This window comes from Megalobrama amblycephala, linkage group LG15 (assembly GCF_018812025.1).
Source record: "Megalobrama amblycephala isolate DHTTF-2021 linkage group LG15, ASM1881202v1, whole genome shotgun sequence".
Taxonomy (NCBI): Eukaryota; Metazoa; Chordata; class Actinopteri; order Cypriniformes; family Xenocyprididae; genus Megalobrama; species Megalobrama amblycephala.
In genome coordinates this window covers 14,621,797-14,638,906 of record NC_063058.1, presented here as the reverse complement: position 1 = coordinate 14,638,906, position 17,110 = coordinate 14,621,797, and the positions used below count along the sequence as shown (strand labels likewise).

Below are 17,110 nucleotides of genomic sequence, written 5' to 3'. Positions count from 1 at the left end.
TGACTTAATGCATACAAGTAAACATTATCGGAAGTGCGCTAGCCAGACGAGATTTGAACTTTGCCGGCTGAAGACCCAAGTTTGGTTTGAAGACGGAAAATGTACCAAGCACAATGTTCTCTCGCCATTCCTGATTTCTAACACACACTCACAGTGTTTGCCGTGGTCTTGCAGCTATCAGAGCAGAAACGAAAGCTGCTGCTCACCGTATGTTTTTCTGTCATCTCTGGTCGCGTTCGTATATAAATTGTGCGAGCTTATTTTGTCCATTAGCTCGAAAGATCTGAATAGGCCCATACATTTACCCATCTGTAGACCCTCCCCTTGAAGAAATCAGGACAGAAGTGGTTGAAAGTGGACAAAGGAGATGGGTTAAAACACCAGGTGTGAACAAGAATGTGTATCCTTCATCAACTAGTGATCCAATCAACCAAAACGCATCTTAATACCAGGTGTAAACAGGGCCTAAGCTCTGCAGGAGTGTGGCCCTCCAGGAGCAGGATTGGACATGCCAATTTTATGGTGTTTTTGTATCCATTCATTGTATTTGCAGGGACAAGAGTGACAAGCACAGTCTTCAGAATGTCTCTTTTTGTATTTCATGGATGAAAAAAAGTCATATGGTGTTGGAACAATATGAGGGTGAGTAAATGACAAGATAATCTTAATACTTTGTCTATAATATAATAACTATAATAAATTGTCCAATAAACCATTTTTAAACAGATTAAATACATTTCTAATCAACTGCACCCACACCAATGTTTTAGTATGCATCGGTGCCTGAGAATGCATGGGTAGGAAGAATAACCTCCACAAACATAGAGTAGGTGTTTGGAGTCCCAAGGGAACATAGAAGCCGACAACAGCCAAAGACACATAACCTGCACACATATCCAAACTTCAAACTGTCCCCTTCTAATGCCTAGTGGCCCTACGATCGCTTGCTGCACTAAGAACACCTTGGTAACAGCAAATTGGCAAAGTGGCTCCTTCCACAACGCAGCCCTGCATTGGCTGTCCCACACTCTGTTGCTAGGGAACAGCTTATGCCTTGCTCGGGTTGTGGCCAATCAAATGACAAGAGTGAGTTCTAGTAAGGAGGGGGTTTATGTTTGTAGCTGCAGAGAGGCAAGCAATGCAGCAGACTTGTGTAAGACAGGTTAACATGAAACAGAAACACATCCACACAATAGCTAGCTCTGATTCAGGAATGAACAAACACTGTCAACACTTTTAACAACATTTATATGTTTCCGAGATATCTAAACAACTGATTAGCTTAGCACAGCAGGAAGAAGAACAGGTCCTAAACAGGGCACAACTGTCTGACAGCACAATAAAACAACTGTGGGAAGCAAAATGTGGTTGCTCAACAGTAAGATGCACTAAATGTGACTGTGTGAGATACGCTTGTCCTAATTCATTGTGCAAAATCAGCGCTCACGGCGGCGTCTTAACAGTACTGTGTCCGGTTCACTTGTCACAACCTAATTTCATGCCTCACATGTGTCTTGCATGTGTAGCCCGCGTGTCCCTCTGCTCAACGGTTGTAAACATTGTCCACGATACGCTTACATGAGCCCATCAATTAAAAAGCGCGCTTGACAAACCCAGCTCTTTGCAAATACGTTCGTCCTTACGAGGGCTGGCACAATGCAGTACCGACTCTCATTTCCATTGAGATAATACCGTATCTCTCCGGTGAGCCGAGGGGAATGGAATAATCATGCGGCTTTCTTTAAACACGAGCTGTAGTGTGCAAATGTGTTTTGTAGTGAATCTAGGACTCTAGTATGTTGACTGCTTAATACACTGTAGAGGAAATTCACTAAACAGTTGCGGAACTTTAGCATGTGATTTTTTTGGCGCAATTTCACTGCGATATTCACACAACAGCTTGAGTATTTCGGTCAATGTCATTCTTTATCAGAGCAAACAGGCTTCCTTTCTATGCAAATTAGGTTTATAGATTGCAGTGTATTCACAAAAGTGAGCACTATTTGCACGAATGCTAACTATTTGCAGCACTTCCACAGCCAACTAAGATTGAGAAGAGCGCAATAACCAACTAATATCCAGACAAAGAGTGTAGTCAAGTGCACTTTTGGCATTTTAAAGAGCTTGTTTAGGGGCCTAGACTGTAGTGGTAACGCAATGCTGTAATGTCTCAGGAAAGTGCACCTGACAACTGCATAACTCCACAACATAGCTGTGATTATGTGTAGGGTAAAATCTAAAGTATAGTTCAATTGTTAATGCATACACGATGGTTTGGGTAAAGTGTGAGTGACGTAAATTTAAAAATTAACAATACGCGCATACTGTAAAGTACATGTGCAGACTGATTTTTCTAATTGCGCATACTCTGTAAGCTCAGATTGCACCAACCCATTGATTTTTTTTTGCACTAATTAGTATGTCCACAAGGTGCCAACATTGTGCCAGCCCGTTGTTTCAAGGTTGAAAAAGAAAAGGATGAGATGGAAAAATGACAACAAACTACTGGATACAGCAACAAAAATAGACAGCTGCATTGACAAGCACTTGTGTGAGGGGGTTTAAAGTGACAGTTCACCCAAAAATGAAAATTATCCCATGATTTACTCACCCTCAAGACATCCTAGGTGTATATGACTATCTTTTTTCAGACAAACACAATCAGAGTTTTATTAAATAATATTCTCGCTCTTCCCAGCTTTATAATGGTAGTGAATGGGGGGGATTTTGATGCCCAAAAAAATGCATACATCCATCATAAAAATAATCCATATGGCTCCAGGAGGTTAATAAAGGCCTTCTGAAAACTTTATAAACTATAATATCTAGCTTCTATTCGCATCAATTAACGACAAAAGAGAAACCCCTGACCTGACGCAGGACATATTGATGAAGCGTAGAGGATTGAGCAAAAAAAAAAAAAACACCTGTCATGAACTAGAAGTCTAAAATGAGAATTTTTAAAGAGAAATGTCGGAGGATGTCAATATAAGAGAAGAAGAGCTTGAGTTCATTGCCCAGCCCTATTCGTTTGAATTGCTAGAGGCGTAATGATCATCGGTCGGAAGCTAGTTATTATAGTTAATAAAGTTTTAAATATGGATATTTTTCCTTACAAAAACCCATCGCTTTGCTTCAGAAGGCCTTTATTAACCCCCTGGAACCGTATGGATTACTTTTATGATGGATGGATACACTTTTTTGGGCTTCAAAATCTCACACCCTCTTCACTACCATTATAAAGCTTGGAAGAGCCAGGATATTTTTTAATATATCTCCGATTATGTTCGTCTGAAAGAAGATGGTCATATACACCTAGGATGGGTGGAGGGTGAGTAAATTCATGGGATCATTTTCATTTTTGGATGAACTATCCCTTTAAGAGCTTAAGTGACTTGCATAGGGTGTAGGCAATGCTAGCCGAATGCTAAGCTAGAACACTGTGAATAGCTTGCCTACTACAAAAACAAAAAAATAGATACTTTATTGCGTTCAATACTACAATACAATACTATCTATTGTTTCAGAAATGAATTGTCATAATAATATAGTTCAACTTCTGACTAAATAAATCAAAGTTATTTTGTAGGATTTCTCATTAGGCACTAGAGAGAGTACCCATCAAAGGCTCTTTCAGCCAATGAAATCGCTCTGAGGTCCGTGTTGTGTAATTACACAGAGAAAATTGTGTTTAGCACAGATTTTTGAGCGTGTTTACAGTTACCCGATTTGCATAATTCTTTAGTGAATCAAGTTAGACAGCATACAAATAAACACTTCATTCTTAGTGAAATCCACACTGTTTAAACAAATACTGACCTTTCTCTTTTTCTCTTTCTCACTCAACAGGGCTCCAACTCAATTCTGGTAGTCATGGTGATTTTGCTCAACATTGGAGTCGCCATTTTGTTTGTCCATTTTTTTATTTAAACTCTGCATTGCCTATCAATTCCTCTTGTCCAGCTACACTATTATCAAATCAATACTAGTATCATCACGACTGATCTGGTCCCGGCCCGTTTTTTTAAACAAACGACCAATATACTTCTATTGAAGTTACAGCACGTCAGTATGAGGACTGAGGAAGGCAACAACACAAAACTGGGCTCAGCGGTTCTGTCTGCTTTTCTGTCTCCAAAGAGCTCATTTTGATTTCTTAATTTCATTTTTTTTTTATCTGAAATAGTTAAAAGCATCCTTTTGAACTTCTAGTTTTATCCAATGTATTCACTCACTCATTAAGGCTGATATAAATTGATATATTTGTTTCTCTTTTTTATTTCATATTCTTACTTGCCTTTTTCTTGACAATGCTGGTGGCTTTCTTCGGTTTTCATTTGGTTTTGGTTTGTATTTGGGTGTTGGACTCATTTGAACGGTGGCTTTGGTGAGGGAGGGTGTGCAAGGTGGCGTAAGGGTGAAGGGCGACCACCATCAACATCTTTTCGGGTGATGGCAGCGTTACAACAGCTATGATGTCAAAACAGGTTCAAAGTGATGGGAAACGGCCCCTGTCTAACACCACCCGCCTCCCTCGCGCACCACTCCTAAGCATTGCTTATGTTTCTCCATGTCTTCGTTTTCGTCACTCATCAGAATTACATGCCAAGCGCTCCTCTCATTTCCTGCACACCTCCATTTTCCTTCTGTGTGGTATGTCAACTACCAGTGGACCCCAGAATGTCATGGTGGGCCTGAAATGAGAAGTAAAGACACTTTTGAATTATAATGGACCTAAACTAAGGCTTTTTGATGTCTAAACACCTTTGAATTTTCCTAAAAATGTTGCGTATGTCGAAAAGAAATCGGCTAAACAAGCACAACCACACCAAAGTGGGTTAGTAAAAGTTCAAGACTGGTAATCACGGAGACACAGTGCCACCAGCGTTTCTGCATTTGCAACATTTGCACTCGGGCGAATCTGACCCATATGCATTTGGAAAAATTCCCAGATCCAAAAGTTCTACGATCTGAAAGGGCTTCATCATTAATCTTGCTCCAAATGAAACATTTTTTTTTCCAGCAGAATAAATCATAACACAGTTTGACTCATTTATCTTTTCATAAACAGGTCCTGCATGTTAGATTATACACTGTACATTCAACACAACGTAGCATGGGTTTGATCTTTGGAAGCACTTTCTTCAGTTTGATCTTTTCCGCAGCATTATACGTTATTTAAACATTGTTTGAATGTTGTATGAGGGCTAGCACATGACATTCTGTGAGGTCATCATTATAAATCTCTTTGTGACGCCAACTCCCTCACCCCCCCCCCCCCCTCCAACTCTCTTTGATGAAATCACGAGAATGTGCGAGCACCTGCCGACCTCACCATGCACACCTGAAAGCCATGCTGCGCGAGATGCTGGCGTTCCCGACCAGACATTCAAGAGACTGTTAACGTTTTTTTCCCAACTGCTGCTTTCAAAAAAAAACAAATATTTATTGACAAAAAGAAAAAAAAAAAAAAAAAAAAAAAAAAACTTTTTTAGCTATTTGCAAGACGTCTGAAAAATGCCGACTGCCTTGTTTTTCTAAAAGTAAAAGAAAAAAAAACAAAGTTGCATGCTAATGTATGTTTAGTTTTGTATAGATAACCTTATCGGGAAAAAAAAAAAAAAAACGTACAGAAAAGTGTTATAGCAGTTTTGGACATGGATTTCATTTGGACTTGCATCAAAACGTTCAACACAATCTCAAGCGGATTCGTAAGTATTGTACGAATTGGCGATTTTGTATGAATTCATACGACTTGACGCGTAAAAAAAATTTATGTTTTGTTGGTGTAAGCAGACCCTACAAAAACGTACAAATGAGATTAAACACAAACTTTCAAAAGAGTGTGTTGAAATCTTTTACCTTATTGGCCAACGGCATGATACACAGTGAAACAGGTCTGATCGGGCATGCCAATGATGAACCCGAGGTCCAAGTGCTGGTCTCGGCATCCAGAGGCCTTTCCGCCCCAAAATCAGAGATGAAACTAAAACGAGTGAAACAAACAATCAAAGAGAGGTGTTTTGTTTATTTTTTTATAGCCAGCTAACAGAACGCAAAGACTGAGATGTTTTTATAGCATGTGTGTATGGGCTTGTACTCTCACCCTTGAGTCTGTCCTCCTGGCAATGATTCATTCACAGTTTGTGTACTCTTTCTCTATCCCTATTTCTCGCCCAACTCCCTTCCTGCCCCATATTTCTCCGTTTCTCTATCCAGCCGGAAAAAAAAAAAAAAGAAAAATTAAACATCAAATGTACAAATGACAACTATGCTGATGTAAAGGAACGCAAGCTGGGGGCCCAAATGTATGGAGTCGTGCATTTGCTCACCTCGACTTGAGTCCTTGGGTTGGTCCAAGAAGTTTGCGAATCGCTGACTGGATACTTTGATACCACAACGGCTGTATGTGACGGGGATGGTGGGATTCCAAAGGGTCTTTGAAGCAGGAAGTTGCTGCAGTTGACCCGCACCGCCGGCTCTTGTACCGTTTGACCTGGATGTATCCGTCACCCTATGCGCCTATAGCATGCCCAAGCATGCCCAGTTCTTTTATCTCTCTCTTTCTCTTCCTCTATCATTCAGTTCTTTACTTTTCCTGGGGGTTTGTTTCTTTTTGAGTTATATGGAGAAAATAATGAAAGTGTTTGAAAGTAAGCACTTGTGTTGTGGTTATTGAGTCTGGGTTTTTTCCTGCTGTCTTTCTCTGTATCTGTTACAAAAGTAATAAGTTGTCAAGTGGCGATGCATTTACAAAAGATGGGGATGATATTGTGGAACTCAAAATAATAATAATAATTTCCAAAACACAAAATAGGAGCTGACAAATCTTGTTTTTGACAAAAGTCCTGTTTCACCCCAAAATCAAAAAAGAAAGAAAAACAGAAAAAACACATTTGGAAGCAGTGATGTACTGAGATTTTAGGGGGCAAAGTGCTTAACTGTCATGAAAACAATGCAAAAAAATTAATAAAAAATAAAAATCATAAAATAGCCTTCACTGTCTTCACACAAAATATAATTTCTTATTTTCTGATATTTGAATTTTAAAGCATTTATAGATCATTGTATTGTTTGCAGAACCTTTATGTTGATTTTAATAGAAAAATTGTATTACAGATTTTTTTTTTTATACAGTAATAAAGTAAAAAAAAAAAAAAAAAAATACTATAAAACTGGTAATGAGAGGAGGAAAATTTGCTTGAAAATATCATTTAAAATGACATTTTAAAGTAATGGTCCTTCATTGACTTTTAAAATATAGTTATAGTTTTTTTTCTTTTGATTTTGGGGTAAAATACAACAAGGTTAAAGGGTTAGTTCACCCAAAAATGAACTTACTCCCTCGTGTCGTTCCACACCCATGAAGATATTTTCGATAAAATCCGATGGCTCAGTGAGGCCTGCATTGCCAGCAAGAGAATTAACACTTTCAGATGCCCAGAAATGTATTAAAATATTTAAATCAGTTCATGTGACTACAGTGGTTCAACCTTAATATTATAAAGTGACAAGAATAATTTTTTGTGCACCAAAAAAAATAAAATAACGACTTTATTCAACAATATCTAGTGATGGGCGATTTCAAAACACTGCTTCATGAAGCTTCGAAGCTTTACGAATCTTTTGTTTAGAATCATTGATTCGGAGCGCGTATCAAACTGCCAAAGTCACGTGAACAATTGAAATTCCGAAACACTTATGACGCAACAAAGCCTCGTTTACTGAAATCACCTGACTTTGGCGCTCCGAATCACTGATTCGAAACAAAAGATTCGTAAAGCATCGAAGCAGTGTTTTAAAATCGCCCATCACTAGATTTTGTTGAAAAGTCATTTTTTTGGCATAGAAAAAGTATTCTCATCACGTCATAACATTAAGGCTGAACCACTGTAGTCACATTAACTGTTTTAAATATGTTTTTAGTAGCTTTCTGGGCATCTGAAAGTGTTAATTATCTTGCTGGAAATGGAGGCCTCACTGAGCCATCGGATCAAAAATATCTTAATTTATGTTCCGAAGATGAACGAAGGTCTTATGGGTGAGTAATAGATGACAGAAATTTCATTTTTGGGTGAACTAACCCTTTAATTTTAAGCAGTGAAATTGATGCAATATTCTCAGTGCAGACGACTGTTAATAAAAACAGATTTCCCTGGTGAGAGTGTCTCATCACTATACTAACCTTAATATGGAATTGTTCTCTGGCAAGCCAGAGCTGTGGCAAAGAATTAGGGATGTGGCCTATCTAACTGGACACATCAGACCTATGAAGATTATCTCATTTTGAAAAAAAGCACTGTTTGTATCTCTCAGGACGTCCTCCATAAAGATTGTCATGAATGTAAATGAACCTACTTGATGGATTGCGAGTAAAAAAATTGAAATGCACTGACAATATGAAATACAGTCTGCAGGGGAACAAGGTCAATTCATTTTATCTTCAAAGTCTCTCTTATGTCCTTGTTTTATCTCTTTCTCTCACTTTCATCCTTGTCCTCTCCTGCAGAAACTAACCCCACATGTCATCTCTCCTATTCTCACATCACTGAATCACGGAGGTGGAATGCTTACAAATAAGCGTAAAAATCCACCTCTATAACTGACTCGAGATGGTTCATGTCTGTCCACAGAGGCACCTGAGCAAAACCTTGATTTTGATCTTACAGTCCCCCTGTGGTGAAAATCAAGTTTTTAATGTTGTTTTATGTCTATGTGGTGTTTTAAATATGCTTTAAGACAAACCATGTGCAAATTCATATGTCAACACCATCGCTGAGTATTTTCTCCTTAAAACTGCAGTGAAAAAAAGACATTTCGGGGGTTTTTGATGTCACAAACTACCATGTAACCAATCACGTCAACGAGTGGACCTCTGAAGTGGTTTGAGCGAGTGGAGACGGGGCTAATTTGCATATTCATAGATCCACGTATACTAAATGAGGCAAGGGTCTAGAGTTACATTCAAGCTATTTTAAGGCATAAAGAATTTTCAAAGGAAAAAAAATAATTTTGGTGATCAAAGAGGAGTTTTAAAGGATTAATTTATTGACTACGGGGGGACTTTAAAGGAATAGTTTACATGAAAAGGATTTTTTTTTAATTTACTCACCTTCATGTTGTTCTAAACCTGTATGACTTTCTTTCTTCTGTGCAACATAAAAGAAGATATTTTGATGACTGCTCTGACTGCTCTTTTCCATATAATGAAAGGGGATGGGACTGGGTCTGTCAAGCTACAAAAAAGACAAAAAAAAGTGTACCATAACAGTATTTATAACCTCATTTGCTACAAGTAACTACAATTTAAGCCACTTTTTTATTATTTTTTTTTTACATGAACTATTTCTTTAAAGCTAGCCGTGTACATGAACAAAGGCCCGTTCACACCAATAACTATAACGAGAAAGATATTGTTTTAAAGGTGCCCTGATTCAAAAATTGAACCTCGGCATAGTTAAATAACAAGAGTTCAGTACATGTAAATGAAATACAGTGAGTCTCAAACTCCATTGTTTCCTCCTTCTTATATAAATCTCATTTGTTTAAAACACCTCCGAGGAACAGGCGAATCTCAACATAACACCGACTGTTACGTAACAGTCGGGATCATTAATATGTACGCCCCCAATATTTGCATATGCCAGCTCATGTTCAAGGCATTAGCCAAGGGCAGCCAGTATTAACGTCTAGATGTGCACAGCTGAATCATCAGACTAGGTAAGCAAGCAAGAACAATAGCGAAAAATGGCAGATGGAGCAATAATAACTGACATGATCATTGATATATGATATTTTTAGTGATGTTTGTAAATTGTCTTTCTAAATGTTTCGTTAGCATGTTGCTAATGTACTGTTAAATATGGTTAAAGTTACCATCGTTTCTTACTGTATTCATGGAGACAAGAGCCGTCGCTATTTTCATTTTTAAACAGTTGCAGTCTGTATAATGCATAAACACAACTTCATTCTCTACAAATCTCTCCAACAGTGTAGCATTAGCCGTTAGCCACGGAGCACAGCCTCAAACTCATTCAGAATCAAATGTAAAAATCCAAATAAATATTATACTTACGCGATTAGACATGTTGCGTGATGAACACTTTGTAAAGATCCATTTTGATGGTTATATTAGCAGTGTGAACTTTGTTTATGGTGTTTAAGGCAAACGCGAGCTCTTTGGGCGTGGAGCACGAGATTTAAAGGGGCCGCGTACCCTGAATCGGCGCATTTATAATGATAGGCAGTTAAAAAAATTAATATAAAAAAAAAAACTATGGGGTATTTTGAGCTGAAACTTTACAGACACATTCAGGGGACACTTAAGACTTATATTACATCTTTTGAAAACATGTTCTTAGGCACCTTTAAAAATCAATTTTAATTTTAAATGCAAAAGAATAGCAGAGTTCACACCACAACTTTAACGATCACGGCTCCACTGTGGTCGTCAATATCGTTGGAATCACTTTGATGACACCTTTTTCCAGCTGATGAATGATAAAAACATTGACAGCCAATCAGAATCCATCCTGCTTTAAAGGATTAGGTCACTTTCAAATAAAAATTTCCTGATAATTTACTCACCCCCATGTCATCCAAGAAAGATGTTCATGTCTTTCTTTCTTCAGTCGAAAAGAAATGAAGGTTTTTGATGGCAACATTCCAGGATTATTCTCCTTATAATGGACTTCAATGGGCACCAAACGGTTGAAGGTCAAAATTACAGTTTCAGTGCAGCTTCAAAGGGCTTTAAATGATACCAGACGAGGAATAAGGGTCTTATCTAGCGAAACGATCTGTCATTTTCGAAAAAAAAATATAACTGCATATGCTTTATAAACACAAATTATCGCCTTGCACGTGCTTCCGCTTTCCGTATTCTTCAAAATGCTTACGCTGTATGTCCTACGCCTTCCCTATTCTACTTACGGAACGAACGCAGCGCCAGTTCCATTTTTTCCGAAAGTAGAATAGGGAACGCATAGGACATTCAGCGTAAGCTTTTTGAAGAATACGAAAGTGCGGTTTTGGAGGAAGCACATACAAGGTGTTCATTTGTGTTTATAAAGCATAAAAGGTTGTATTTTTTTTTTTTTTTTTTTTTTTTTTTACTAGATAAGACCCTTATTCCTCATCTGGGATCATTTAAAGCCATTTGAAGCTGCAGTGAAACTGTAATTTTGATCTTCAACCGTTTGTAGGCCATTGAAATCAACTATATGGAGAATAATCCTGGAATGTTTTCATCAAAAACCTTAATTTCTTTTCGACTCAAGAAAGAAAGACATGAACATCTTGGATGACATGGGGGTGACTAAATTATCAGGAAAATTTTATTTGAAAGTGAACTAATCCTTTAATGAGCTTGAGCATTTAAAGCGGCAGACGACATAAGTGCAGCCTGCTTATAATAAACAAAACAATATTGTGCGTTGGTGTGGAGACTAATACAGTTATGGTTATAGTTATTATTCTTGGTGTGAACGGGCCTTAACACTACACGATACCAATAAACCATATGATGAGCATAATGAAATTTCATCATGGGTGCAAGTATGGGTTAGTTAGTTATTTTGACCCTACTGGGCATTGGTGGCATTTTTACATGGCTGCCTCTGTCTCTCCTCCACTATTACTGTGCGTCTGAATGGCTGCCTGTCTGCTCGGTGGACGTCTGCTAGGAAGTTAAGCCAATTTCATCTGAGATTACTGTAACAGAATCACTGTGTAGAGTTCAGCCTTGTCCCAGCACTAGAAGAGGATTATGGGTGATTTCTTTAAATCTATTGGTAAGACGGAAGTCAAGAAGGAGAGAGAGAGCGAGAGAAAGAAAGAAAGAAAGATGACTATATGAAGATTACAGCATATTGGCAAATCTCAAAATCAAAGAGAGAAACTAGATGTTTTGCATTAAAAAAAATTAAGCCAATTATTAGGGTCATTAAGATTTTTTTAAATGTAACATTTTCATGACAATCAGGCTTCCATTTTTTAATTCTCATTATCGTAACGTGTCCACACGCTTTAGTTATGCCATTATTCTCAAATATATTAAAGAGACTGTCATTAGTGTGAAACATTTCTTATTACTATAAATGCAGAAAACAGTTGTGCTGCTTAATATTTTTGTGGAAAGCATGATTTGTTTTAATGTATATAAAGTTTAACAGCATTTATCTGAAATGGAAATATTTGTCTTTAAAACAAAATCAAAAGACAGGAATATTTTGCGAGATTGTACCACGCGGATGCTTTCTAAGATACATTGTTACACCTTCGGTAAGAAAAAGATCATTAAATGGCTCCATTTACAAGCCTTTTCAAACTGTGTCCAAACAAATTAGATAATGTGAGGAAAAGTGTCCCCAAGCTATCGAATTAGTCAAGCCTCAATTATGATTCATTATCTTTTATCAAACTCTCTTTCTGATTGGTTCAGCAGACTAATGAGGTTAAAAGGACAGCCACTAGGTAAATAAATGGAATTAATTAAGTAATGTGACCTACAAACATCTTAGTAAATCTTAAAGAACTAGCAATTCTGTCCCCGTTTCTCCGTATTTAAATGTCTTTCTCTCTCACACACACTCTTCTGACGCGTCTCTGACGACAGCAGGTTTATGTTCAGGACGTCAGAGCAGAGCTTTAAAAATGGTGACTTTTTAGTTATTTATAAACTCTGTCTTTTTAAAAAAGAAATACAGAATTTAAAAAAAGATGGAGAGATGGAGAGAGAAAGAGGGGAGATGAGGAGACAGTTGGCTGCGTAATCGTAACCTCATCCATCTCTCTATCCGCCATTTATTATTCATTAGCTTCTCTTTCTACATCGCTCATTCTTCACAGCCAACAAAAAAATAGGTCAATGTGGGAAGCGCCTTTCATTCGGAAACTGTGATTGCCGCTTGGCCATCCTCTTTAGCTTCCCTCAGCTCAAAGTCTTGAGAAAACATCTCACAGATGTTTCTGTCTTTGACAAAACAAATCTGTTCTGATATTTGTAGCTATTATCTCTCACGTTTATAAAATTTGCTTTTTGCCACCCCATCCTATCGTTTTACTGGCTGCAAAAGAGTATTTTGCATTGTTTTCTTTAAATACAAAAACATTTGTCTACTGTTGTTTTTGTTAACTAAAACTGTTCAAATAAAGCCGACATAAAATAAACTACAAATATTAGATACTTAAATAAAAAACCTTCAACTAAATAAAATAAGTTGAAGCACTAAAATTATTAAAACTAAACTAAAATAAAGCTAAACAGAAAAAACTAATAAAAATGAAAAAGCACATAAAATTACTAAAACGTTAAAATTAAAACAAAAACTTAAAATATAAAGTAAAAGAACATTTAAAAAATATTAATACATATTATAGTAGTATATTAATAACAACACTGCTTTTATCCTTAAGACAGTTGATTTATTTAGCTTTTTTTCATTCCTATTAGATGTGTTTAGAGCATCCTGCTTAATGGCAGGAATTAACTATTACAATAAAAAAAAAAAAAAAAAAAAGGTTTTCTAGTCAATCTACTGATGATAAGGGGTAAAAAGTGTAAATAAAAGTTGTTCAAAGAGAGTAACATTCACTAAGCTTTCCTTTAGTAGACGTTAATATCTCTTTGACTCAATTTGTTCATTGTCACATATGTAAGAATTAAAAAAGTTCTTGAAATATTCACTTTTATAACCGTTTTTTGACAGTTGATAAACAGAATTGTAATTGCTAGTCAGTAATAATGGCACTTAACCGTGTTAAAGGTGCCCTAGAATTAAAAATTGAATTTACCTCGGCATAGTTGAATAACAAGAGTTCAGTACATGGAAATGACATACACTGAGTTTCAAACTCCATTGTTTCCTCCTTCTTATATAAATCTCATTTGTTTAAAAGACCTCCGACGAACAGGCGAATTTCAACATAACACCGACTGTTACGTAACAGTCGGGATCATTAGTATGTACGCCCCCAATATTTGCATATGCCAGCCCATGTTCAAGCATTAGACAAGGGCAGGACGTCTGGATGTGCACAGCTGAATCAACAGACTAGGTAAGCAAGCAAGAACAACAGCAAAAAATGGCAGATGGAGCAATAATAACTTCATGATAACATGATATTTTTAGTGATATTTGTAAACTGTCTTTCTAAATGTTTCGTTAACAAGTTGCTAATGTACTGTTAAATGTGGTTAAAGTTACCATTGTTTCTTACTGTATTCACGGAGACAAGACTGTCGTTATTTTCATTTTTAAACACTTGCAGTCTGTATAATTTATAAACACAACTTCATTCTTTATAAATCTCTCCAACAGTGTAGCATTAGCCGTTAGCCACGGAGCACAGCCTCAAACTCATTCAGAATCAAATGTAAACATCCAAATAAATACAATACTCACATGATCCGAAGCATGCATTCAGTATGCATGACGAACACTTTGTAAAGATCCATTTTGAGGGTTATATTATCTGTGTAAACTTTGTTTAGGCACTGTTTAAGGCAAGCGCGAGCTCCGGGGGCGGAGAGCACGAGCAATTAAAGGGGCCGCAACCTGAATCGGCGCATTTCTAATTATGCCCCAAAATAGGCAGTAAAAAAAAAATCAATTTAAAAAAATCTATGGGGTATTTTGAGCTGAGACTTCACAGACACTTCAGGGGACACCTTAGACTTATATTACATCTTGGAAAAAAAAAAAAACGTTCGATGGCACCGTTAAAATATCTCTTTAACATTTAAAACAGGACAGGAAAGCAAGATCATAAATAATCTTTATGATATCCCTGGTTCAAATTACTATTTTGCATGATTACTTTTAACAAACATACTTCATGTTGAGGGAGTCAATTTATAATTTTGCCTTTAATAATTGCTTCTATATTAAAAATAAACCATCAAAATTAGTTAAAAAATTCTGTTTGCCTATGCTAAATGACAAAATGAATGAAATATTTTGATCAAAATTGATCAAAAATGAATATTTGCTTAGTATGATTTACAGCAGTGGTCACGACCTAAAAATGGCTTCCAAATGTGTTCAGAAACTTTGAAGGATATTCATTTTTTGTTGTAAAAAAGTACATGGACAAAATGTTGAAAAAAGAGAAAGGCCGTGTTTTTGTACATTAAAGTCAGAAGAACATGCTTTAGCTGCTTTTAAAACCCAAACACACATCCGTTCATTCTTTTTTGTGCACTTTCTCACATACACATATAATAACACATATACATTCTCTTTCACAAACAAACCCTTTAATTATCTTAGTGCACACACACGCATACACACACACACACACACACACACACACACACACGTTTAATCTCATTCCTGATCCTCAAAGAACACCTTGGCCATGGCGTGGCCGACCTTTTGTACTTTCTTCTCTTTGGCATCAGGACCCATGTTTGCTCGGGCGAGACCCAGCCAGTACTTCTCAGTCCGCGTTTGATAATCCACAAGTGCTTCTCCAGGCTTTACTGGCGGATGGTCCGCATCTAATAGAGAATTACAGAGAAAATGTCAACACCTGTACAGAGTGATCCCTAAATACCTTTTTGTTCTTTCTAAAAATCCCTAAAATTCCTTTTTGTTCTCTTAAACAACTTTAGTATTGCCACTTGATGTTCAGTGTAAAATCTGGGACCTGAAGTACTGAAATGGAGATACTTTGAACACAAAACACTCCTCATAAGGATCATGAGGCAACAAAGTCTCTCTGTATAGCATGCTACTCAACTATGAGGTAGCCACAAGCTAACAATCAGTGACGTTATTACAACTGACAAGCGAAACAGGCATCTAACAATAATGAATTTAAGCGAGAAGGACCCCAAAGCAAAACACACAGCTCTGGCTGTCAAAGAGGATCAGTGGATGTTGACCTGGGTCTTGGCAGCTAAACCCTTGGTCATCTGCACATGTCTACCTCAAGGACCTGACCTAAAACACAGCCTTGATCAGTAAAGGAAAATGTATGTGTCCGCCCACAGGGATGGGCTTTGAATGGTTTAAACAGATCATTACTTTTCCCTGTCATAAATGTTTATGAACTTCAAAATTAAGAGGACAGGGGCAAAATCCATACCTTCTTCACTCTCCTCTTCAGATTCCTCCTCTTCCTCATCGTCTTCCTCATCATCACCTCCCTTTGCCTCCTCATCTTCATCTTCATCATCATCTTCTGATTCTTCCAGCCACTCCTGCGTCTCTAAAATAAGAATTCAGTGCTCAAGTGTGGCAATATCAAAATACTTTTGGCAAACTTTTTGCTACTGAACATTTATAGGTGACGTTAAGAGTTTGAACAGCAGTCTATGAGAATTTTTATCATTCTCTGAAAAGTGTGGATATAATCCTCTTGACAACAGAACAATTAAAGAAAAACGGAAAAAAGGAAACACCTTGAAATAAAACTTAAGTTTAAGTTATGTTGTAATATTTGATAGTGTTATAATATTTCATTATATTTTCTTCTATTATTCAGATGGTTTTATTTTTGTTTTGTGTATATATGCTTTGGCAATATTGTATTATTTATAGTCATGCCAATAAAGCAATTTTGAATTTGAATTTGAAATATACAAATCTATTTGCAAACTATACAGAGAGACAGACAGACCGATAGATAGACAGACAGACATAAAAATTCAGACAGACTGACAGACAGACATATAGATAGACAGACAGTTAGATAGACATACAGATCGATAGATAGATAGATAGAGAGACAGACAGACAGACAGACAGATAGATAGATAGATAGATAGATAGATAGACAGACAGACAGATAGAAACAGACAGACAGACAGATAGATAGATAGATAGATAGATAGACAAATAGACCTATAGATAGATAGGAGATAGACAGACAGACAGACAGACAGATAGATAGATAGATAGATAGAGACAGACAGATAGACCTATAGATAGATAGGAGATAGACAGACAGACAGACAGACAGACAGATAGATAGATAGATAGATAGATAGATAGATAGATAGATAGATAGACAGACAGAGATAGACAGATAGACCTATAGATAGATAGGAGAGAGACAGACAGACAGACAGATAGACAGATAGATAGATAGATAGATAGATAGA

At 36.9% G+C, this 17,110-nt stretch overlaps 2 protein-coding genes across 2 annotated transcripts in view; one reads left to right on the top strand and one right to left on the bottom strand.

Moving 5' to 3' along the window:
* jph3b (junctophilin 3b) overlaps positions 1 to 6,657 on the top strand; it is a 45,452-nt gene extending 38,795 nt beyond the window's left edge. The window contains exon 5 of the mRNA XM_048158440.1: positions 3,850 to 6,657. Coding sequence (XP_048014397.1) covers positions 3,850 to 3,930 — 81 coding nt within the window. The 3' untranslated portion in view covers positions 3,931 to 6,657. The remainder of the gene's footprint in view (positions 1 to 3,849) is intronic.
* Positions 6,658 to 14,760: 8,103 nt separating this feature from the next.
* klhdc4 (kelch domain containing 4) overlaps positions 14,761 to 17,110 on the bottom strand; it is a 10,495-nt gene continuing 8,145 nt past the window's right edge. Inside the window, 2 exon segments of the mRNA XM_048158863.1 lie at positions 14,761 to 15,502; positions 16,093 to 16,215. Coding sequence (XP_048014820.1) covers positions 15,330 to 15,502; positions 16,093 to 16,215 — 296 coding nt within the window. The 3' untranslated portion in view covers positions 14,761 to 15,329.